Source organism: Mustelus asterias, chromosome 1 (assembly GCF_964213995.1).
Source record: "Mustelus asterias chromosome 1, sMusAst1.hap1.1, whole genome shotgun sequence".
NCBI classification, from domain to species: Eukaryota; Metazoa; Chordata; class Chondrichthyes; order Carcharhiniformes; family Triakidae; genus Mustelus; species Mustelus asterias.
The window spans coordinates 199,871,342-199,894,617 of NC_135801.1; the positions used below are offsets into that span (position 1 = coordinate 199,871,342).

The following is a 23,276-nucleotide window of genomic DNA, read 5'->3' on the forward strand; positions in this document are numbered from 1 at the left end:
GAATAAACTCACATTTATCCAAATTATACTGCATCTGCCATTGATTAGCCCACTCACCCAACCTGTCCAGATCATTCTGAAGGATCTCTGCATCCTCGTCACGGTTCACCCTCCCACCCAACTTGGTATCATCTGCAAACTTTGAGATGTTACATTTTGTTCCCTCATCCAAATCATTAATATATATTGTGAATAGCTGGGGTCCCAGCACCGATCCCTGTGGCACCCACTAGTTACTGCCTGCCAACTTGAAAAGAACAAAGAACAAAGAACAGTACAGCACAGGAAACAGGACCTTCGGCCCTCCAAGCCTGTGCCGCTCCTTGGTCCAACTAGACCAATCGTTTGTATCCCTCCATTCCCAGGATGCTCATGTGACTATCCAGGTAAGTCTTAAACGATGTCAGCATGCCTGCCTCCATCACCCTACTTGGCAGCGCATTCCAGGCCCCCACCACCCTCTGTGTAAAAAACATCCCTCTAATATCTGAGTTATACTTCGCCCCTCTCAGCTTGAGCCCGTGACCCCTCGTGATCGTCACCTCCGACCTGGGAAAAAGCTTCCCACTGTTCACCCTATCTATACCATTCATAATCTTGTAAACCTCTATTAGATCTCCCCTCATTCTCCGTCTTTCCAACGAGAACAACCCCAGTCTACCCAATCTCTCCTCATAGCTAAGACCCTCCATACCAGGCAACATCCTGGTAAACCTTCTCTGCACTCTCTCCAATGCTGGTAGTGCGGCGACCAGAACTGGACGCAGTACTCCAAATGTGGCCTAACCAGCGTTCTATACAGCTGCATCATCAGACTCCAGCTTTTATACTCTATACCCCGTCCTATGAAGGCAAGCATACCATATGCCTTCTTCACCACCTTCTCCACCTGTGTTGCCACCTTCAAGGATTTGTGGACTTGCACACCTAGGTCCCTCTGTGTTTCTATACTCCTGATGACTCTGCCATTTATTGTATAACTCCTCCCTACATTATTTCTTCCAAAATGCATCACTTCGCATTTATCCGGATTAAACTCCATCTGCCACCTCTCCGCCCAATTTTCCAGCCTATCCATATCCTGCTGTATTGCCCGACAATGCTCTTCGCTATCCACAATTCCAGCCATCTTCGTGTCATTCCCAAACTTGCTGATTACACCAGTTACACCTTCTTCCAAATCATTTATATATATCACAAATAGCAGAGGTCCCAGTACAGAGCCCTGCGGAACACCACTGGTCACAGACCTCCAGCCGGAAAAAGACCCTTCGACCACTACCCTCTGTCTCCTATGGCCAAGCCAGTTCTCCACCCATCTAGCCACTTCTCCTTGTATCCCATGAGCCTTAACCTTCTTAACCAACCTGCCATGTGGGACTTTGTCAAATGCCTTACTGAAATCCATATAGACGACATCCACGGCCCTTCCTTCATCAACCGTTTTTGTCACTTCCTCAAAAAACTCCACCAAATTTGTAAGGCACGACCTCCCTCTTACAAAACCATGCTGTCTGTCACTAATGAGATTGTTTCGTTCTAAATGCACATACATCCTGTCTCTAAGAATCCTCTCCAACAACTTCCCTACCACGGACGTCAAGCTCACCGGCCTATAATTTCCTGGGTTATCCCTGCTACCCTTCTTAAACAACGGGACCACATTCGCTATCCTCCAATCCTCAGGGACCTCACCCGTGTCCAAAGAAGCGACAAAGATTTCCGTCAGAGGCCCAGCAATTTCACCTCTCGTCTCCCTGCGCAGTCGAGGATAGATGCCATCAGGCCCTGGGGCTTTGTCAGTTTTAATGTTCCCTAAAAAACCTAACACTTCCTCTCTTGTAATGGAGATTTTCTCTAACGGGTCAACACCTCCCTCCGAGACACTCCCGGTTAACACGCCCCTCTCCTTCGTGAATACCGATGCAAAGTATTCATTTAGGATCTCTCCTATTCCCTTGGGTTCTAAGCATAATTCCCCTCCTTTGTCCCTGAGAGGTCCGATTTTCTCCCTGACAACTCTTTTGTTCCTAACGTATGAATAGAATGCCTTAGGATTCTCCTTAATCCTGCCTGCCAAGAACATCTCGTGACCTCTTTTTGCCCTTCTAACTCCCCGTTTGAGCACCCATTAATTGAGCACCCATTAATTCCTACTCGTTGTTTCCTCTCTGCCAACCAGTTTTCTACCCATCTCAATACACTTCCCCAATCCCATGTGCTTTAATCTTGCACGATAATCTCTTATGCGGTACTTTGTCAAACGCTTTCTGAAAGTCCAAATATACCACATCGACTGGCTCTCCCTTGTCAACTCTACTAGTTACATCTTCGTAGAATTCCAACAGATTCCAAGCATGATTTCCCCTTCATAAATCCATGCTGACTCTGTTTGATCCTGCCACTGCTTTCTAAATGCTCCGCTATAAAGCCCTTGATAATGGAAAATGGATAAACATGCAGCTGTACATTCTGTATCTGTACCGGAGGAGTTTATGGTGGACCAGTCAAATGCATTGCTTAGTCCTAACTCCCAACTTGTTGGAACCTATCTCCTGTTTTGGATTCTGTGTTTCACTTCCTCCTCTTACTTCCTGGGTGGGACTGGGGCTGTTACAAAATTACTCCTGACACAAATCACGGACTGACAGGTTTAAAAACAAGTTGACACACAGAGAGAGACAGTGCACAGGACAAAGAGGAAGACACAGCAGGGAAAGACAGACTGACCAGGAACACACACACACAAAGTTGTGTTCACAGAGAGAGAACATTTGAGTGGAGAGTTCAGAGCTGTGATTATTCACAATGTTTTGCAGCTTTGTGTGTTTGGTATTTCTGATCTGGTGCCAGCTTTTAAATTATTCAGCAGCAGCGAATGAAGAGACTCTGGCAGATAATGTGCTCACTCTGAGAAATGGCACATTGTTAACTGTCCGCAGTAATGGACCCAACAGCCACTCACCAGGAGCCGACTGGGACACCGGGATTGAAGGAGCGATTTCCACTGGAGAAGATGCTGCTTCAGGTGAGGAAGAGGGTGTTGGTTTTCCACTCAGTGATATTGAGAGCTTGGTCTGAACTGTGCAGTTTCGGAGTTAAACATCAGGTGGATTTGAAGGAGATGGATATTGTACAAAGCTGGGGTCAGCAACCTATCAGAAGTGGCATGCTAAATCTTCATTTATTAATTCTAACTTAACATGGAGTGTGCCAGTAATACATTTGAACTTTAATTCGGTATATATAATGAACCGAGAGTGGTTTATAAAGTAAATAAGGTTTTAAAAATGCTTTATTTAAGTTTAGTATGATCCTTACCCTTGCTTTACTTCATTGAGTTTTCCAAAGTCCTGCATGTATTTGGAATCTATAAATAGCTCACAAGTTTCTGAGTCCTGTTGTTTATGTGGACGTCCCTAACTGGGCCAGCAGTTGTCACCCATCCCAAAATAAAACATTAAAAAGTCTCACCTTAAAGTTTTATACCTGAATGCTCGGAGCATTCGAAACAAAATGGATGAATTAGTTGCAGAGATAGATGTAAAGGGGTATGATATAGTTGGCATTACGGAGATGTGGCTCCAAGGTGAACAAGGATAGGAACTTAACATTGAGGCTGTTCAGTGTTTAGGAAGGACAGACAGAAAGGAAAAGGTGGTGGAGCTGCATTGTTGATTCAAGATGATATTGATACGATATTGAGGAAAGGTATTAGCACAGACAATGTGGAATCTGTATGGGTCGAGTTAAGAAACAACAAGGGGCAAAATACATTGGCAGGGGGTGGTTTACAGACCCCAAATTGTAGGGGTAATGTTGGGAAATGCATTAGACAGGAAATCAGAGATGCATTTGTTAAAGGAACATCTGTGATTATAGAAACATAGAAACCCTACAGTACAGAAAGAGGCCATCTAGCCCATCGAGTCTGCACCGACCACAATCCCACCCAGGCCCTACCCCCATATCCCTACACATTTACCCGCTAATCCCTCTAACCTACGCATCTCAGGACACAAAGGGGCAATTTTTAGCATGGCCAATCAACCTGACCCGCACATCTTTGGACTGTGGGAGGAAACCGGAGCACCCGGAGGAAACCCACGCAGACACGAGGAGAATGTGCAAACTCCACACAGACAGTGACCCAAGCCAGGAATCGAACCCAGGTCCCTGGAGCTGTGAAGCAGCAGTGCTAACCACTGTGCTACCGTGCCACCCAATACCCATTATCTGCATATAGATTGGGAGAGTCAAATTAGTCTCAGTGCAAAAGAGGAGGAATTTCTGGAGTGTATACGGAATGGTTTTCTGGAGCAACACATTGAGGAACCAACAAGGGAACAGGCCATCTTGGACCAGGTGTTGTGCAATGAGAAAGGATTGGTTGGCAATCTCATTGTGAGAGAACCCTTGGGGATGAGTGACCATAATATGGTAGCATTCGTTGTCAAGGTGGATAATGATGTTATTGATTCTGAGACCAGGGTCCTGAATCTCAGTAAAGGGAACTGATGGTATGAGGCATGAATTGGCCATGATGGACTGGGAAACATTCCTGAAAGGAAAGACAGTGGACAGGCAATGGCAGGCATTTAAAGAACAAATAGGTGAACTCCAGAAGTTGTTTATTCCTGTTTGGCGCCAGAGTGGAAAGGGAATTGTGGCCGGACCATGGCTGACAGGGAAATTAGAGATCGGATCAGATTCAAGGCAGAAGCCGACCAATTAGCAACAAAAAGCAACAGGCCCGAGGATTGGGAGCAGTTTAACATTCAGCAAAGGAGGACCAAGGCATTGATTAAGTGGTATAATCAGACACAGTCAGCATGGATTTACTTGACTGGATGTAAATTGAGAGAGGTGGATACTCAACGAGATCTTGGAGTCCTCGTACATCAGTCGCTGAAAGTAAGCGCGCAGGTACAGCAGGCAGTAAAGAAGGCAAATGGTATGTTGGCCTTCATAGCAAGAGGATTTGAGTATAGGGATAGGGACGTTTTGCTGCAATTGTACAGGGTGTTGGTGAGGCCACACCTGGAGTATTGTGTGCAGTTTTGGTGTCCTTATCTGAGGAAGGAGGTCCTTGCTACAGAGGGAATACAGTGAAGGTTTACCAGGCTGATTCCTGGGATGGCAGGTCTGTCATATGAGGAGAGTTTAAATCGGTTAGGATTATATTCACAGGGCTTTAGAAGAGTGAGAGGGAATCTCATCGAAACTTATAAAATTCTAACAGGGTTCGACAGGGTAGATTCAGAAAGAATGTTTCCAATGGTCGGGGCATCCAGAACTAGGGGTCACAGTTTGAGGATAAGGGGTAAACCTTTTAGAGCTGAGGTGAGGAGAAATTTCTTCACCCAGAGGGTGGTGAACGTGTGGAATTCACGACCACAGAAAGTAGTTGAGGCCAAAACATAGCTCCTGGGGCTGAAGGGATCAAGGGATATGGGGGGAAGGGGGGATCAGGATATTGAATTTGATGATCAGCCATGATCAAAATGAACGGCGGAGCAGGCTCGACGGGCCGAATGGCCTCCTCCTGCTTCTAGTTTCTATGTTTCTATGTAATTGCCTGACAAGCCACCTCAGAGGGTCTTTAAAGTGGCACGGTGACACAGTGGTTAGCACTGCTGCCTCACAGTGCCAGGGACCCGGGGCAGCACGGTGACACAGTGGTTAGCACTGCTCCTTCACAGTGCCAGGGACCCGGGGCAGCACGGTGACACAGTGGTTAGCACTGCTGTCTCACAGTGCCAGGGACCCGGGGCAGCACGGTGACACAGTGGTTAGCACTGCTGTCTCACAGCGCCAGGGACCCGGGGCAGCACGGTGACACAGTGGTTAGCACAGCTGTCTCACAGTGCCAGGGACCCGGGGCAGCACGGTGACACAGTGGTTAGCACTGCTCCCTCACAGTGCCAGGGACCCGGGGCAGCACGGTGACACAGTGGTTAGCACTGCTGCCTCACAGCGCCAGGGACCCGGGGCAGCACGGTGACACAGTGGTTAGCACTGCTGTCTCACAGTGCCAGGGACCCGGGGCAGCACGGTGACACAGTGGTTAGCACAGCTGTCTCACAGTGCCAGGGACCCGGGGCAGCACGGTGGCACAGTGGTTAGCACTGCTCCCTCACAGTGCCAGGGACCCGGGGCAGCACGGTGACACAGTGGTTAGCACTGCTCCCTCACAGCGCCAGGGACCCGGGGCAGCACGGTGACACAGTGGTTAGCACTGCTCCCTCACAGTGCCAGGGACCCGGGGCAGCACGGTGACACAGTGATTAGCACTGCTGTCTCACAGTGCCAGGGACCCGGGGCAGCACGGTGACACAGTGGTTAGCACTGCTCCCTCACAGCGCCAGGGACCCGGGGCAGCACGGTGACACAGTGGTTAGCACTGCTGCCTCACAGTGCCAGGGACCCGGGGCAGCACGGTGACACAGTGGTTAGCACAGCTGTCTCACAGTGCCAGGGACCCGGGGCAGCACGGTGGCACAGTGGTTAGCACTGCTCCCTCACAGTGCCAGGGACCCGGGGCAGCACGGTGGCACAGTGGTTAGCACTGCTGCCTCACAGTGCCAGGGACCCGGGGCAGCACGGTGGCACAGTGGTTAGCACTGCTGCCTCACAGTGCCAGAGTCCTGGGTTCGATTCCCAGTTTGGGTCACTGTCTGTGTGGAGTTTGCACGTTCTCCCCATGTCTGTGTGGGTTTCCTCCGGTCGCTCCAACTCTCCAAAGATTTGCGGGTTAGGTGTACTGGCCATGCTAAATTGCCCCTTAGTATCAAGGGCAACTAGCTCGGGTAAATACATGGGGTTATGGGGATCGGGCCTGGGTGGGATTGTGGTTGGTGCAGACTCGATGGGCTGAATGGCCTCCTCCTGCACTGTCAGATTCTATGATTCTTTCTGAGTGGATCTGGGCAGAGACACACAGTTCTTGCATTCTCGAAAACACTGTGTCTTTATTGGATAAATCTTTCACCAAAACCTCTGAATTCTTTCATACATTTGCCATCGCTAAACAGCTTTCCTTTTCTTTCAGTGTTATACAATGTGACTTCCTTTTAACAGTTGATTTTTATTCACACTCAAGTGTGTAAAGATATTGCTTTTCTGATGCTGCCATTACCTTTTGATCGATTCAACCTTGTCCCCTTTGTCAAGAAAGGTTTTCTCGTGATTTATGTGAAAATACCATCAAATACTTGATGTGTGGTGAACCACACATTTACAACAGAGAGCAACGGCAACAGGCTCCTTCTTTTGAATAAATCCAAGTGTATCTGTCCAAAGGGTGAAATGGATTTTGCTTTCTTAGGAGTTGACATTTTGTCAAATATATTTAAGACATATTCTCATGTCAGTGGGTGGGAAACTATTAGAGAAACCTCTGAAGGAGAGAATCTAGAACATAAGAACATAAGAACTAGGAGCAGGAGTCGGCCATCTGGCCCCTTGAGCCTCCTCCCCCATTCAATAAGAACATGGCTGATCTTTTCGTGGCCTCAGCTCCACTTACCCGCCCGCTCACCATAACCCTTAATTCCTTTACTGTTCAAAAATTTATCTATCCTTGCCTGAAAAATCTATCTCCACTTGGAGAGGCAAAGCTTGATCAGGAACAGTCAGCATGGCTTCATCAGAGGAAGGTCATGCCTAACAAATTTGATTGAATTTTTTGAGGAGTTGACCAGGTGTGTAGGTGAGGGTAGTGCAGTCGATGTAGTTTATATGGATTTTAGCAAAGCCTTTGACAAGATCCCACATCGGAGCCTTGTAGAGAAGGTAAATTCACACGGAATACAGAGTAATTTGATGAAGTGGATTCAGACTTGGCTCAGTTGTAGGAGACAGAGTACGATGACAGCAGGCTGCTTTAGTGAGCGGAAGACAGTGTCCAGTGGTGTAGCACAGGGATCTGTGTTGTATTCCCGAATTCGCAGTGCCCTGCTATTTGCCTTAATCTGGCACAAAGGCTGCGATCGCTTGTCCAAGGACTCTTTTGTGAAATTAAATTTATAACTTTAGACAAATACCGAGGGCTTTGGATGGTATTGCCCTTTCACAAGATCCAGTAGCTCCACAAAAGTCTTTGTCTCGGGGCATCTGGAGGTGTCAACCTCACTGTTAACCACCCGGCCAATCTCTGTGTCATTGACAAACTGACTGATCCGACCCCCCCACATAGTCGTCTATGTCATTGATATAAACACAGTAAGAGTTTTAACAACACCAGGTTAAAGTGCAACAGGTTTATTTGGTCACAAATACCATAAGCTTTCGGAGCACTGCTCCTTCGTCAGATGGAGTGGAAATCTGCTCTCAAACAGGGCACAGAGACACAACATCAAGTTACAGAATACTGATTAGAATGCGAATCTCTACAGCCAACCAGGTCTTAAGGATACAGACAATGTGAGTGGAGGGAGCATTAAGCACAGGTTAAAGAGATGTGTATTGTCTCCAGACAGGACAGCCAGTGAGATTCTGCAAGTCCAGGAGGCAAGCTGTGGGGGTTACTGACAATGTGACATAAACCCAACATCCCGGTTTAGGCCGTCCTCATGTGTGCGGAACTTGGCTATCAGTTTCTGCTCAGCGACTCTGCGCTGTCGTGTGTCGTGAAGGTTGCCTTGGAGAACACTTAACCGAAGATCAGAGGCTGAATGTCCGTGACCGCTGAAGTGTTCCCCCACAGGAAGAGAACAGTCTTGCCTGGTGATTGTCGAGCGGTGTTCATTCATCCATTGTCGTAGCGTCTGCATGGTTTCCCCAATGTACCATGCCTCGGGACATCCTTTCCTGCAGCGTATCAGGTAGACAACGTTGGCCGAGTTGCAAGAGTATGTACCGTGTACCTGGTGGATGGTGTTCTCACGTGAGATGATGGCATCCGTGTCGATGATCCGGCACGTCTTGCAGAGGTTGCTGTGGCAGGGTTGTGTGGTGTCGTGGTCACTGTTCTCCTGAAGGCTGGGTAGTTTGCTGCGGACAATGGTCTGTTTGAGGTTGTGCGGTTGTTTGAAGGCAAGAAGTGGGGGTGTGGGGATGGCCTTGGCGAGATGTTCGTCTTCAACAATGTCATGTTGAAGGTTCCGGAGGAGATGCCGTAGCTTCTCCGCTCCGGGGAAGTACTGGACGACGAAGGGTACTCTGTCCACTGTGTCCTGTGTTTGTCTTCTGAGGAGGTCGGTGCGGATTTTCTCTGTGGCGCGTCGGAACTGTCGATCGATGAGTCGAGCGCCATATCCTGTTCTTATGAGGGCATCTTTCAGCGTCTGGAGGTGTCTGTTGCGATCCTCCTCATCCGAGCAGATCCTGTGTATACGGAGGGCTTGTCCGTACGGGATGGCTTCTTTAACGTGTTTAGGGTGGAAGCTGGAGAAGTGGAGCATCGTGAGGTTATCCGAGAATTTGCGGTACAGTGAGGTGCTGAGGTGACCGTCCTTAATGGAGATGTGTGTGCCCAAGAATGCAACCGATTCCGGAGAGTAGTCTATGGTGAGCCTGATGGTGGGATGGAACTTGTTGATGTCATCATAGAGTTGTTTCAGTGATTGTTCACCATGAGTCCAAAGGAAGAAAATGTCATCGATGTATCTCGTGTATAGCATCGGTTGAACGTCCTGTGCAGTGAAGAGGTCTTGTTCGAACCTGTGCATGAAGATGTTGGCATATTGAGGTGCGAATTTGGTCCCCATGGCTGTTCCATGTGTCTGGATGAAGAACTGGTTGTTGAAGGTGAAGACATTGTGGTCCAGGATGAAGCGGATGAGTTGTAAAATTGCACCCGGAAACTGGCAGTTGTTGGCGCTGAGCACTGAGGCCGTTGCAGCAATGCCATCGTCATGGGGGATGCTGGTGTAGAGTGCCGAGACATCCATTGTGATGAGGAGTGCTCCTGGTTCAACTGCTCCATGTGCATTGAGTTTCTGTAGGAAGTCCGTAGTGTCGCGACAAAAGCTGGGGGTTCTTTGTACAATGGGTTTCAGGATGCCCTCGACATAGCCGGAGAGGTTCTCGCACAGGGTCCCATTGCCCGATACGATGGGACGGCCGGGTGTGTTTGCCTTGTGTATCTTCGGGAGGCAGTAGAGATCTCCAACACGGGGAGTACGTGGGATGAGAGCACGGAGGGTGCTTTGAAGGTCCGGATCAAAGGTTTTGATCAGAGTGTTGAGTTGACGGGTGTGTTCTTTGGTCGGATCTGTGGGTAACTGTCTGTAGTGTTCCCCGTTGTTCAGTTGTTGGTACACTTCTTTGCAGTAATCCGTTCTGTTCAGTATGATGATGGTACATTGGGGAAACCATGCAGACGCTACGGCAACGGATGAATGAACACCGCTCGACAATCACCAGGCAAGACTGTTCTCTTCCTGTGGGGGAACACTTCAGCGGTCATGGACATTCAGCCTCTGATCTTCAGGTAAGCGTTCTCCAAGGCGGCCTTCACGACACACGACAGCGCAGAGTCGCTGAGCAGAAACTGATAGCCAATTCCGCACACATGAGGATGGCTTAAACCGGGGTGTTGGGTTTATGTCACATTATCAGTAACCCCCACAGCTTGCCTCCTGGACTTGCAGAATCTCACTGGCTGTCCTGTCTGGAGACAATACACATCTCTTTAACCTGTGCTTAATTCTCCCTCCACTCACATTGTCTGTACCTTTAAGACCTGGTTGGCTGTAGAGATTCGCATTCTAATCAGTATTCTGTAACTTGATTTTGTGTCTCTGTATGCCCTGTTTGAGAGCAGATTTCCACTCCATCTGACGAAGGAGCAGTGCTCCGAAAGCTAATGGTGTTTGCGACCAAATAAATCTGTTGGACTTTAACCTGGTGTTGTTAAAACTCTTACTGTATTTACCCCAGTCCAATGCCGGCATCTCCACATCATTGATATAAATGACAAACAATAGGGGGCCCAGCACGGATCCCTGTGGTACATCACTGGTCACTGGCCTCCAGTCACGAAAGCAGCCGTCTGTCACCACCCTCTGTCTCCTATCATTAAGCCAATTATGAACCCACCGTGTCAGATCACCCTGTATCCCATGTGCATCAGCATTCTTAATAAGACTGTTTGAACCAAGGGTGTGATGAGATCAGGAGCTGAGTGACCCTGGCAAAACCCAAACTGGGCGTCACTGAGCAGGTTATTGCTGAGCGGGTGCTGCTTGGTAACCCCTTCAGTGTTGAGTGTGCTGGGAGGAGTGACTTACCCTGGCATAACAAAGGGGCTCTTTCATCCTTTTGTGGCACAGATGCCTGTCCTCCCTGCAGGGAGTTGGCACTGACCATCGCTGGCATTGCTTCCCAGGCTGGCATTGCTTCCCAGGCTGGCATTGCTTCCCAGGCTGGCATTGCCTCCCAGGCTGGCATTGCCTCCCAGGCTGGCATTGCCTCCCAGGCTGGCATTGCCTCCCAGGCTGGCATTGCCTCCCAGGCTGGCATTGCCTCCCAGGCTGGCTTCCTGTTCCTGCCAGCTGGTCTCCCTGTGCGAGGGAACAGGGTGTCATGTTAGGCCTACACTGCATCCCGCAGTCTGGTGAGGGACCGCTCGAAGAATCTGGGCACTGACAAGAACAAAGAACAATACAGCACAGGAACAGGCCCTTCGGCCCTCCAAGCCCGCGCCGCTCCCTGGTCCAGGATTGAATCCTGAATCCAGGATCCCCGCCCAATTTTCCAGCCTATCTACATACCAATATCCTATCCACCGAGCTGTCCCTCACAGCTACGATGCTTTAAGAACATAGAACATAGAAAGCCACAGCACAACAGGCCCTTCGGCCCACAAGTTGCGCCGATCACATCCCCACCTCTAGGCCTATCTATAGCCCTCAATCCCATTAAATCCCATGTACTCATCCAGAAGTCTCTTAAAAGACCCCAACGAGTTTGCCTCCACCACCACCGACGTCAGCCGATTCCACTCACCCACCACCCTCTGAGTGAAAAACTTACCCCTGACATCTCCTCTGTACCTACCCCCCAGCACCTTAAACCTGTGTCCTCTCGTAGCAACCATTTCAGCCCTTGGAAATAGCCTCTGAGAGTCTACCCTATCCAGACCTCTCAACATCTTGTAAACCTCTATCAGGTCACCTCTCATCCTTCGTCTCTCCAGGGAGAAGAGACCAAGCTCCCTCAACCTATCCTCATAAGGCATGCCCCCCAATCCAGGCAACATCCTTGTAAATCTCCTCTGCACCCTTTCAATGGCTTCAACATCTTTCCTGTAATGAGGTGACCAGAACTGCGCGCAGTACTCCAAGTGGGGTCTAACCAGGGTCCTATAAAGCTGCAGCATTATCTCCCGACTCCTAAACTCAATCCCTCGATTAATGAAGGCCAGTACGCCGTACGCCTTCTTGACCGCATCCTCCACCTGCGAGGCCGATTTAAGAGTCCTATGGACCCGGACCCCAAGGTCCTTCTGATCCTCTACACTGCTAAGAATGGTACCCTTCATATTATATTGCTGCTTCATCCCATTGGATCTGCCAAAATGGATCACCACACACTTATCCGGGTTGAAGTCCATCTGCCACTTCTCCGCCCAGTCTTGCATTCTATCTATGTCTCGCTGCAACTTCTGACATCCCTCCAAACTATCCACAACACCACCTACCTTGGTGTCGTCAGCAAACTTACCAACCCATCCCTCCACTTCCTCATCCAGGTCATTTATGAAAATGACAAACAGCAAGGGTCCCAGAACAGATCCCTGGGGCACTCCACTGGTCACTGACCGCCATGCAGAGAAAGACCCCTCCACAGCCACTCTCTGCCTTCTGCAGGCAAGCCAGTTCTGGATCCACAAGGCAACAGCCCCTTGGATCCCATGCCCTCTCACTTTCTCAAGAAGTCTTGCATGGGGGACCTTATCGAACGCCTTGCTGAAGTCCATATAGACCACATCCACCGCTCTTCCTTCGTCAATGTGTTTGGTCACATTTTCAAAGAACTCAACCAGGCTCGTAAGGCACGACCTGCCCTTGACAAAGCCGTGCTGACTACTTTTGATCATACTAAACTTCTCTAGATGATCATAAATCCTGTCTCTCAGGATCCTCTCCATCAACTTACCAACCACTGAGGTTAGACTCACCGGTCGGTAATTTCCCGGGCTGTCCCTGTTCCCTTTCTTGAATATAGGGACCACATCTGCAATCCTCCAATCCTCCGGAACCTCTCCCGTCTCCATCGACGATGCAAAGATCATCGCCAAAGGCTCCGCAATCTCCTCCCTCGCCTCCCACAGTAACCTGGGGTACATCTCATCCGGTCCCGGCGACTTACCAACCTTGATGCCATTCAATAGTTCCAACACATCCTCTTTCTTTATGTCCACATGCTTGATCCTTTCTGTCCACCGCAAACCAGCAGTACAACCACCCAGATCCCTTTCCACCGTGAATACCGAGGTAAAGTATTCATTAAGCAGTTCATTACAACCTATTAACTCACCCCCACCCCTCCATTCCAGACCATGTGATCTCCAGGGAGAGGCGAAAACCCAGAGTGAAAAACCCCAGGGCCAATATGGGGAAAAAAAATCTGGGAAATTCCTCTCCGACCCCCTAAGGCGATCGAAACGAGTCCAGGAGATCACAATGGCCCTGATCGGAAAATGCTTCCCAACCCTAGTCATTTCCACTTCCACGAACACCATATGAATTCCCTGCCCCCGAGACAGGTTCCCAACTATCCGCAGTCTCGCTCTGTACTGGCACCAGCAAGATGATCATAGAATGAAGCCTTGAAACGAGAAACAAGGAACAATTAGCCCGTGCCGCTCCCTGGTCCAGACTAGACCACTCTTTTGTATCCCTCCATTCCCACTCCGTTCATATAGCTGTCTAGATAAGTCTTAAAAGTTCCCAGTGTGTCCGCCTCCACCACCTTGCCCGGCAACACATTCCAGGCCCCCACGACCCTCTGTGTGAAATATGTCCTTCTGATATCTGTGTTAAACCTCCCCCCCTTCACCTTGAACCTATGACCCCTCGTGAACGTCACCACCGACCCGGGGAAAAGCTTCCCACCGTTCACCCTATCTATGCCTTTCATAATTTTATACACCTCTATTAAGTCTCCCCTCATCCTCCGTCTTTCCAAGGAGAACAACCCCAGTTTCCCCAATCTCTCCTCATAACCAAGCCCCTCCATACCAGGCAACATCCTGGTAAACCTCCTCTGTACTCTCTCCAAAGCCTCCACGTCCTTCTGGTAGTGTGGCGATCAGAACTGGACGCAGTATTCCAAATGCGGCCGAACCAACGTTCTATACATCTGCAACATCAGACCCCAACTCTTATACTCTATGCCCCGTCCTATAAAGGCAAGCATGCCATATGCCTTCTTCACCACCTTCTCCACCTGTGACGTCACCTTCAAAGATCTGTGGACTTGCACACCCAGGTCCCTCTGCGTATCTACACCCTTTATGGTTCTTCCATTTATCGTGTAGCTCCTCCCTACATTATTCCCACCAAAATGCATCACTTCGCATTTATCAGGATTGAACTCCATCTGCCATTTCCTTGCCCAAATTTCCAGCCTATCTATATCCTTCTGTAGCCTCTGACAATGTTCCTCACTATCTGCAAGTCCTGCCAGTTTTGTGTCGTCCGCAAACTTACTGATCACCCCAGTTACTCCTTCTTCCAGATCATTTATATAAATCACAAACAGCAGAGGTCCCAATACAGAGCCCTGCGGTACACCACTAGTCACAGGCCTCCAGCTGGAAAAAGACCCTTCGACCACTACCCTCTGTCTTCTGTGACCAAGCCAGTTCTCCACCCATCTAGCCACCTCCCCCTTTATCCCATGGGATCCAACCTTTTTCACTTGCCTACCATGAGGGACTTTGTCAAACATGACGTCTTAGGATCCATGAGTATTCCTGGGGCAGGAGGAAGTGGCTGGTGAGTGCTGGGATGGCTTTAAATGGAATGGCCCCAATATTAACACACTGAGGTGATTCCAGGGTGGACGAATCAGAGGCCAGACACCACGGCAACAGCGGGAATCCTGTGCAGGAAGGTTTCTCTCTAAATGGTGAAAAATAGAGTGTGAAAAGCTGTCACCAGTGAGCGAGAGGCCACTTTTCTCACCCACCATCACACTCTGCATGTACAGGGAAAGTTCACACTCTGCATGTACAGGGAAAGTTCACACTCTGCATGTACAGGGAAAGTTCACACTCTGCATGTACAGGGAAAGTTCACACTCTGCATGTACAGGGAAAGTTCACACTCTGCATGTACAGGGAAAGTTCACACTCTGCATGTACAGGGAAAGTTCACACTCTGCATGTACAGGGAAAGTTCACACTCTGCATGTACAGGGAAAGTTCACACTCTGCATGTACAGGGAAAGTTCACACTCTGCATGTACAGGGAAAGTTCCAGCCACTGACTTTCCCCAGTTATTCCGAATCTGGATTGCTCTCTGTCCTCTGCTATAATCAACCCGAATCTAATGATCACCACCCCCTCAGTATTCCGCCCCGGACATTTGATCCACTCGCTCCCTCTCATTCTCGAGAAGCAGGTATCATTTCCTCATTTCACACTGGATTGGAAACTTGCTGCTGAATATCACAATCAGAACTCGACTCCCCCTCGACCTGGATAAATACAGTTGCAACAACACTCAAAAAACTCAACACCATCCAGGACAAAGCTTTCCTGGCAACCCATCCATCACCATAAGACCATAAGACATAGGAGCGGAAGTAAGGCCATTCGGCCCATCGAGTCCACTCCACCATTCAATCATGATTGATTTCAACTCCATTTACCCGCTCTCTCCCCATAGCCCTTAATTCCTCGAGAAATCAAGAATTTATCAATTTCTGTCTTGAAGACGCTCAACGTCTCGGCCTCCACAGCCCTCTGTGGCAATGAATTCCACAGACCCACCACTCTCTGGCTGAAGAAATTTCTCCTCATCTCTGTTCTAAAGTGACTCCCTTTTATTCTAAGGCTGTGCCCCCGCGTCCTAGTCTCCCCTGTTAATGGAAACAACTTCCCTATGTCCATCCTATCTAAGCCGTTCATTATCTTGTAAGTTGCTATCAGATCTCCCCTCAACCTCCTAAACTCCAATGAATATAATCCCACGATCCTCAGACGTTCATCGTATGTCAGGCCTACCATTCCTGGGATCATCCGTGTGAATCTCCGCTGGACCCGCTCCAGTGCCAGTATGTCCTTCCTGAGGTGTGGGCCCAAAATTGCTCACAGTACTCCAAATGGGACCTAACCAGTGCTTTATCACCTTCAACATTCACTCCCTCCACCACAGACACACAGTGGCAGCCGTGTGTACCATCTACAAGATGTACTGCAGGATCTCAGAGAGAAGGCAGCACCTTCCAGACTCACAACCACCAACATCTAGAAGGACAAGAGAAGCAGATACCTGGAAACAGCATCACCTGGAGATTCCCCTCCAGGAAATTCCTCCACATCTCCATAAACCCATGATATATCCCAGTGTTAATGGATTTCATTCCAATTCTTTACTGGCACCGTCCAGAACCAGGGGTCACAGTCTGAGGATTCAGGGTAGACCATTTAGGATGGAGGTGAGGAAACATTTCTTCACCCAAAGAGTGGTGAGCCTGTGGAATTCATCACCACAGGAAGTAGTTGATGCCAAAACATTGAATGTATTCAAGAGGCGGCTGGATATAGCACTTGGGGCGAATGGGATCAAAGGTTATGGGGAGAAAGCAGGATTAGGCTATTGAGTTGGATGATCAGCCATGATCGTAATGAATGGTGGAGCAGGCTCGAAGGGCCGAATGGCCTCCTCCTGCTCCTATCTTCTATATTTCTCTGAAAGTACTCCCCCCAACAGGCGGCGTTCCAATGAAACGCACCGTGCCTGGGTACAGGGCTCCAACCAGTGGGCGGCCCCACCCACACCTCACCCTCCTCATCCCTGCCCCCCTACCCACTCTCCCCCCCGCCCCCCTCCCCTCCCCCCCCCCCACCCCGCCCCCCCGCCCCCCACGCTGACAGAAGATATGCAGCAATTTGCAGAGACTCCAGTCGAAGGTTGGAGCAGTGTTGTTAATGGGAACTCACTCACTCTTTACAAGATTTTCCCAAGATGGCGCTGGAGTGAGGTGACTTCTTACGAGCTGTGCGCAGCATAACTTCTCGTTCTCTGCATCTAAAACTTCATTCGAACTCTTTTAAACTCTCTGACAATGATTTTATTCAATTTCTTATCTTTCTCTACACCCGAGCTATGACTGTGACACGACATTCTGCACTCTCTCATTTCCTTCTCTATGAACCGTATGTTTTGTCTGTATAGTGCGCAAGAAACAATACTTTTCACTGTATGTTAATACATGTGACAATAATAAATCAAATCAAAAATATTGAAATGCATTAACATGGAAACATATTGAGTTGTTTCTTTGTAAGAATTGCTGTCCCAAAACTAACGCCTCAGAATGGAAATGTTTAGTGAAATCAGCAAAGGGTCCATTGCTGTCTGACTCAATGGGTTGGAATTTATAGCCTGGCTCATCCTGAATCCGTAACATCCCGCCCGAGGTCAGCGCACCTTTCCATTGTCCGCCCCTCGCCCACTCAGATTCCCGTGGCAGGCAGGGGTGGCGGGAAAATTCCAACCCATGTTTTAAAAAGGCTTCAGAATGGGCTGGAGTTATACTGCATCTGGTGAGGCCCAGGGCAGATTCTCACTCCATTTCAGTATGTTGGGTAGTGAGTTCTGCTGCCTCACTCCAAGGTTGTACTTTTGATTTGATTTATTATTGTCACCCACAGTGAAAAGTATTGTTTCTTGCGCGCTATACAGACAAAACATACCGTTCATAGAGAAGGAAAGGAGAGAGTGCAGAATGTAGTGTCACAGTCATAGCTAGGGTGTAGAGAAAGATCAACTTAATGCAAGGTAAGTTCTTTCAAAAGTCTGACAGCAGCAGGAAAGAAGCTGTTCTTGAGTCGGTTGGTACGTGACCTCAGACTTTTGTATCTTTTTCCCGAAGGAAGAAGGTGGAAGAGAGAATGTTGGGGTGCGTGGGGTCCTTAATTATGCTGGCCGCTTTGCTGAGGCAGCGGGAAGTGTAGACAGAATCAATGGATGGGAGGCTGGTTTGCGTGATGGATTGGGCTACATTCATGACCTTTTGTAGTTCCGTGTGGTCTTGGGCAGAGCAGGAGCCATACCAAGCTGTGATATAACCAGAAAGAATCTTTACTATGGTGCATCTGTAAAGGTTGGTGAGAGTCGTAGCTGGCATGCCAAATTTCCTTAGTCTTCTGAGAAGGTAGAGGCATTGGTGGGCTTTCTTAACTACAGTGTTGGCATGAGGGGATCAGGACAGGTTGTTGGTGATCTGGACACCTAAAAATGTGAAGCTCTCGACCCTTTCTACTTTGTCCTCATTGATGTAGACAGGGGCATGTTCTCCTTTGCGCTTCCTGAAGTCGATGACAATTTCCTTCGTTTTGTTGTCATTGAGGGAGAGATTCTTGTTGCCGCATCAGTTCACCAGATTCTCTATCTCATTCCTGTACTCTGTCTCGGTGGTGTTGTCAGCAAACTTGAAAATCGAATTGGAGGGGAATTTGGCCGCACAGTCATAGGTGTATAAGGAGTATAGTAGGGTCGCATAGTAATTCCACATTCATCTAAAGCAATTCCAAAATTCTTCCTTCACCACTGAAAAGGATAACTTTACATCCATGATCCTCTCCTGCCCCGACTGAACAATATTCAAAATGAACAGAGGAGCTGACGTGTTAGTAAAAACCACTCAGAGGAAAAGCTATTCCTGGACAGAGTGATATAGGAGTTGGTTAAATGAGACACACATATTCCATGTTAGTATAACGTTATGAAGTTCAGGGTTGGATTTCCTGGAATTAGCTCTCTCCCTTTCTCTCCCAGTTCCTCTTTCTCTTGTTTTCACTCTCTCTGTGTCTCCCCCTCTGCCCCTCATCCATCCTTTCCAGAGATCTCAGTGGCTTCTGACTGTATTGCATCGTCACTCTTCTCTCCACAATGAATTCTCTCTTCGCCTTCCTGGAATCATCTTGGACCAAGAGAGTGTTTTGTCCTGTTGTACCAAGAGATGCCAGTGCTGGGACTGGCTGGTGCCACCAGATCCCAGTGCTGGGAGTGGCTGGTGCCACAAGATACCAGTGCTGGGACTGGCTGGTGCCACAAGGTGCCAGTGCTGGGACTGGCTGGTGCCACGAGGTGCCAGTGCTGGGACTGGCTGGTGCCACGAGGTGCCAGTGCTGGGACTGGCTGGTGCCATGAGGTGCCAGTGCTGGGAGCAGCTGGTGCCACGAGGCGCCAGTGCTGGGAGTGGCTGGTGCCACAAGGTGCCAGTGCTGGGACTGGCTGGTGCCACGAGGCGCCAGTGCTGGGAGTGGCTGGTGCCACAAGGTGCCAGTGCTGGGACTGGCTGGTGCCACGAGGTGCCAGTGCTGGGAGTGGCTGGTGCCACGAGGTGCCAGTGCTGGGACTGGCTGGTGCCACAAGGTGCCGGTGCTGGTGCTCTTGGGAGACTTCTTTAGTGGGATGTGGGTGTCAGTGGCGAAGTGGGGATTTGTTGCCCATCCCTAATTGCCCATTTCTGAGGGCATTTCAGAGTCAGACACATTGCTGGGGCTCTGGAGTTACATGTAGGTCAGACCGGGTAAGGACAGCAGATTTCCTTCCCTGAAGAACATGAGTGAACCAGATGGGTTTTTCCAACAATTCTTTCATGGTCACCCAAGTTGAAGTTAGCTTTTAATTATAGATCTCATAATAGTTTTGAAATTCCACAGGCTGTTGTGGTGAGATTTGAACTTTTCTTATTGATGTACGGGATTTGGCTGTTGCTAGTTAGACTTATTCTCCCCAGTTGCTCTTGAGAAGGGGGTGGTGAGCTGCCTTCTTAACCACTGAGTCCCTGAAGTGTAGGGACACCCACAGTGCTGTTAGGGAAGGAGTTCCAGGATTTTGAACCAGCGACTGTGAAGAAATGATGATATATTTCCAAGATGTGAAGATGCCAAGTTCTGCACACATGAGGACGGCCTCAACTGGGATCTTGGGTTCATGTCGCACTATCGGTAACCCCCACAGCTTGCCTGGAACTGCAGATTCTCACTGGCTGTCCTGTCTGGAGACAATACACATTTCTTTAACCTGTGCCTAATGCTCTCCACTCACATTGTCTGTATCTTTAAGACTTGATTAGCTGTAAAGATTCGCATTCTAATCAGTATTCTGTAACTTAAGTTTGTGTCTCAGTATGCCTTATTTGCTACCAAATAAACCTGTTGGACTTTAACCTGGTGTTGTTAAAACTCTTACTGGATATATTTCCAAGTCAGGATGGTGAGTGGCGTGGAGGGGAACTTGTAGGTGGTGGTGTTCCCAAAAATAACAAAGAACAATACAGCACAGGAACAGGCCCTTCGGCCCTTCGGCCCTTCAAGCCCGCGCCGCTCCCTGGTCCAAACTAGACCATTCTTTTGTATCCCTCCATTCCCACTCCGTTCATGTGGCTGTCTAGATAAGTCTTAAACGTTCCCAGTGTGTCCGCCTCCACCACCTTGCCTGGCAGCGCATTCCAGGCCCCCACCACCCTCTGTGTAAAATACGTCCTCCTGATATCTGTGTTAAACCTCCCCCCCCCCTCACCTTGAACCTATGTATCTGCTGCCCTTGTCCTTCTAGATGGAAGTGGTCGTGGGTTTGGAAGGTGCTGCCTAAGGAACCTTGGTGAGTGCCTGCATGTCCCACGTTAGTCTGGATCTCAGGGTTATTAGTGCAGCAAGATTACCACCACATCAGCATCTCGCTGTGAGGCAGATTGTATTTACACAGCACGGACTGTCAACTAATCCTCATTGCAATGCCAATGACATTCCCATTATATTCCACACAGGTTATCAATTTCTCCAGAAAAAACTACTTGATGAACTGAAGGATTACAAGTTTGTATTCCCGCATGTCCTTGCTGGGAGAAAGAAACGGAGTGTGGCGATACTGCCTCAGGTAATTAATCTAACAGGCTCTCCAATCTGAATGTGTTAACAGCAGCTCCGACACCTCTGTCTGCTGCAGTCATCGACATCAGCAGTGGGCAACCTGCGTCCTGGGGGCCACAGGCGCTGAGTGTGATACACCAGACATTTTGTTGACCATTGCCCAGGTACAGGGACTGCCACATTTCACTGATTTCCATCCGTATCGGGTTTCTTTCACACAAAGCTGATGTGAAACTGAAATTAAAACAGCGTTGGAAACACTTGGCAGGTGTGACAGCAGGAGAGGAGAGAGGGAAAGAGACCTCGAGTTAGAAGTCAAGATGACCTTTGTCAGCAATATACATTGATGGCATGGGCACTGTGTTCAGCAGGATACAATATTCCACCATACTCACTTTGTCAATGGGTTAGGAAGTGTGAAGCCTACCAGAATTGGGGCAGCAAGGTGGCACAGTGGTTAGCACTACTGCCTCATGGCGTCAAGGACCCGGGTTCAATTCCTGGCTTGGGTCACTGTCTGTGCAGAGTCTGCACGTTCTCCCCGTGTCTGCATGGGTTTCCTCCAGGTGCTCCGGTTGCTTCCCACTGTCCAAAGGTGAGGTGGTTAGGTACATTGGCCATGCTACACTCTCCAACAGTGTACCCGAACAGGTGCCAGAGTGTGGAGACAAGAAAGAGGATTTTCACAGTAACTTCATTGCAGTGTTAATGTAAACCTTACTTGTGACAGCAATAAACAAGCTAAACTAAACCAGACTTGCCTGGGAAAGTGCTGGGATTTTCCATTCTGGCAGAAACCCCATTCCCTAAAGGCCAATGGACTCACTCAAATCACCAACAAAAAACATCTTCCATCATCAGGATAGGCATGTGCCTGTAAAAAGGAAAGATAGGAAAGGTAGGATTCGAGAGCCGTGGATAACCAGGGAAATTGAGGATCTGATTAAAATGAAAAGGGAGGCGTACGTTTAGTCCAGGCAACTGAAAACAGATGGAGCTCTGGAGGAATACAGAGAGAGTAGGAAAGAACTCAAACAGGGAGTTAGAAGGGCAAAAAGAGGTCACGAAATGTTCTTGGCAGACAGGATTAAGGAGAATCCTAAGGCATTCTATTCATACGTTAGGAACAAAAGAGTTGTCAGGGAGAAAATCGGACCTCTCAGGGACAAAGGAGTGGAATTATGCTTAGAACCTAAGGGAATAGGGGAGATCCTAAATGAATACTTTGCATCGGTATTCACGAAGGAGAGGGGCGTGTTAACCGGGAGTGTCTCGGAGGGAGGTGTTGACCCGTTAGAGAAAATCTCCATTACAAGAGAGGAAGTGTTAGGTTTTTTAGGGAACATTAAAACTGACAAAGCCCCAGGGCCTGATGGCATCTATCCTCGACTGCTCAGGGAGACGAGAGATGAAATTGCTGGGCCTCTGACGGAAATCTTTGTCGCTTCTTTGGACACGGGTGAGGTCCCTGAGGATTGGAGGATAGCGAATGTGGTCCCGTTGTTTAAGAAGGGTAGCAGGGATAACCCAGGATATTATAGGCCGGTGAGCTTGACGTCCTTGGGAGGGAAGTTGTTGGAGAGGATTCTTAGAGACAGGATGTATGTGCATTTAGAACGGAACAATCTCATGAGTGACAGACAGCATGGTTTTGTAAGAGGGAGGTCGTGCCTTACAAATTTGGTGGAGTTTTTTGAGGAAGTGACAAAAACGGTTGATGAAGGAAGGGCCATGGATGTCGTCTATATGGATTTCAGTAAGGCATTTGACAAAGTCCCACATGGCAGGTTGGTTAAGAAGGTTAAGGCTCATGGGATACAAGGAGAAGTGGCTAGATGGGTGGAGAACTGGCTTGGCCATAGGAGACAGAGGGTAGTGGTCGAAGGGTCTTTTTCCGGCTGGAGGTCTGTGACCAGTGGTGTTCCGCAGGGCTCTGTACTGGGACCTCTGCTATTTGTGATATATATAAATGATTTGGAAGAAGGTGTAACTGGTGTAATCAGCAAGTTTGCGGATGACACGAAGATGGCTGGACTTGCGGATAGCGAAGAGCATTGTCGGGCAATACAGCAGAATATAGATAGGCTGGAAAATTGGGCGGAGAGGTGGCAGATGGAATTTAATCCGGATGAATGCGAAGTGATGCATTTTGGAAGAAATAATGTAGGGAGGAGTTGTACAATAAATGGCAGAGTCATCAGGAGTATAGAAACA

At 48.8% G+C, this 23,276-nt stretch overlaps 1 protein-coding gene across 1 annotated transcript in view; it reads left to right on the top strand.

The window, feature by feature from the left end:
* The first annotated feature begins 2,596 nt into the window (after window positions 1-2,596).
* Window positions 2,597-23,276, top strand: part of LOC144481001 (disintegrin and metalloproteinase domain-containing protein 12-like) — a 189,672-nt gene continuing 168,992 nt past the window's right edge. Inside the window, exons 1-2 of the mRNA XM_078200663.1 lie at window positions 2,597-3,028; window positions 20,960-21,069. Coding sequence (XP_078056789.1) covers window positions 2,809-3,028; window positions 20,960-21,069 — 330 coding nt within the window. The 5' untranslated portion in view covers window positions 2,597-2,808. The remainder of the gene's footprint in view (window positions 3,029-20,959; window positions 21,070-23,276) is intronic.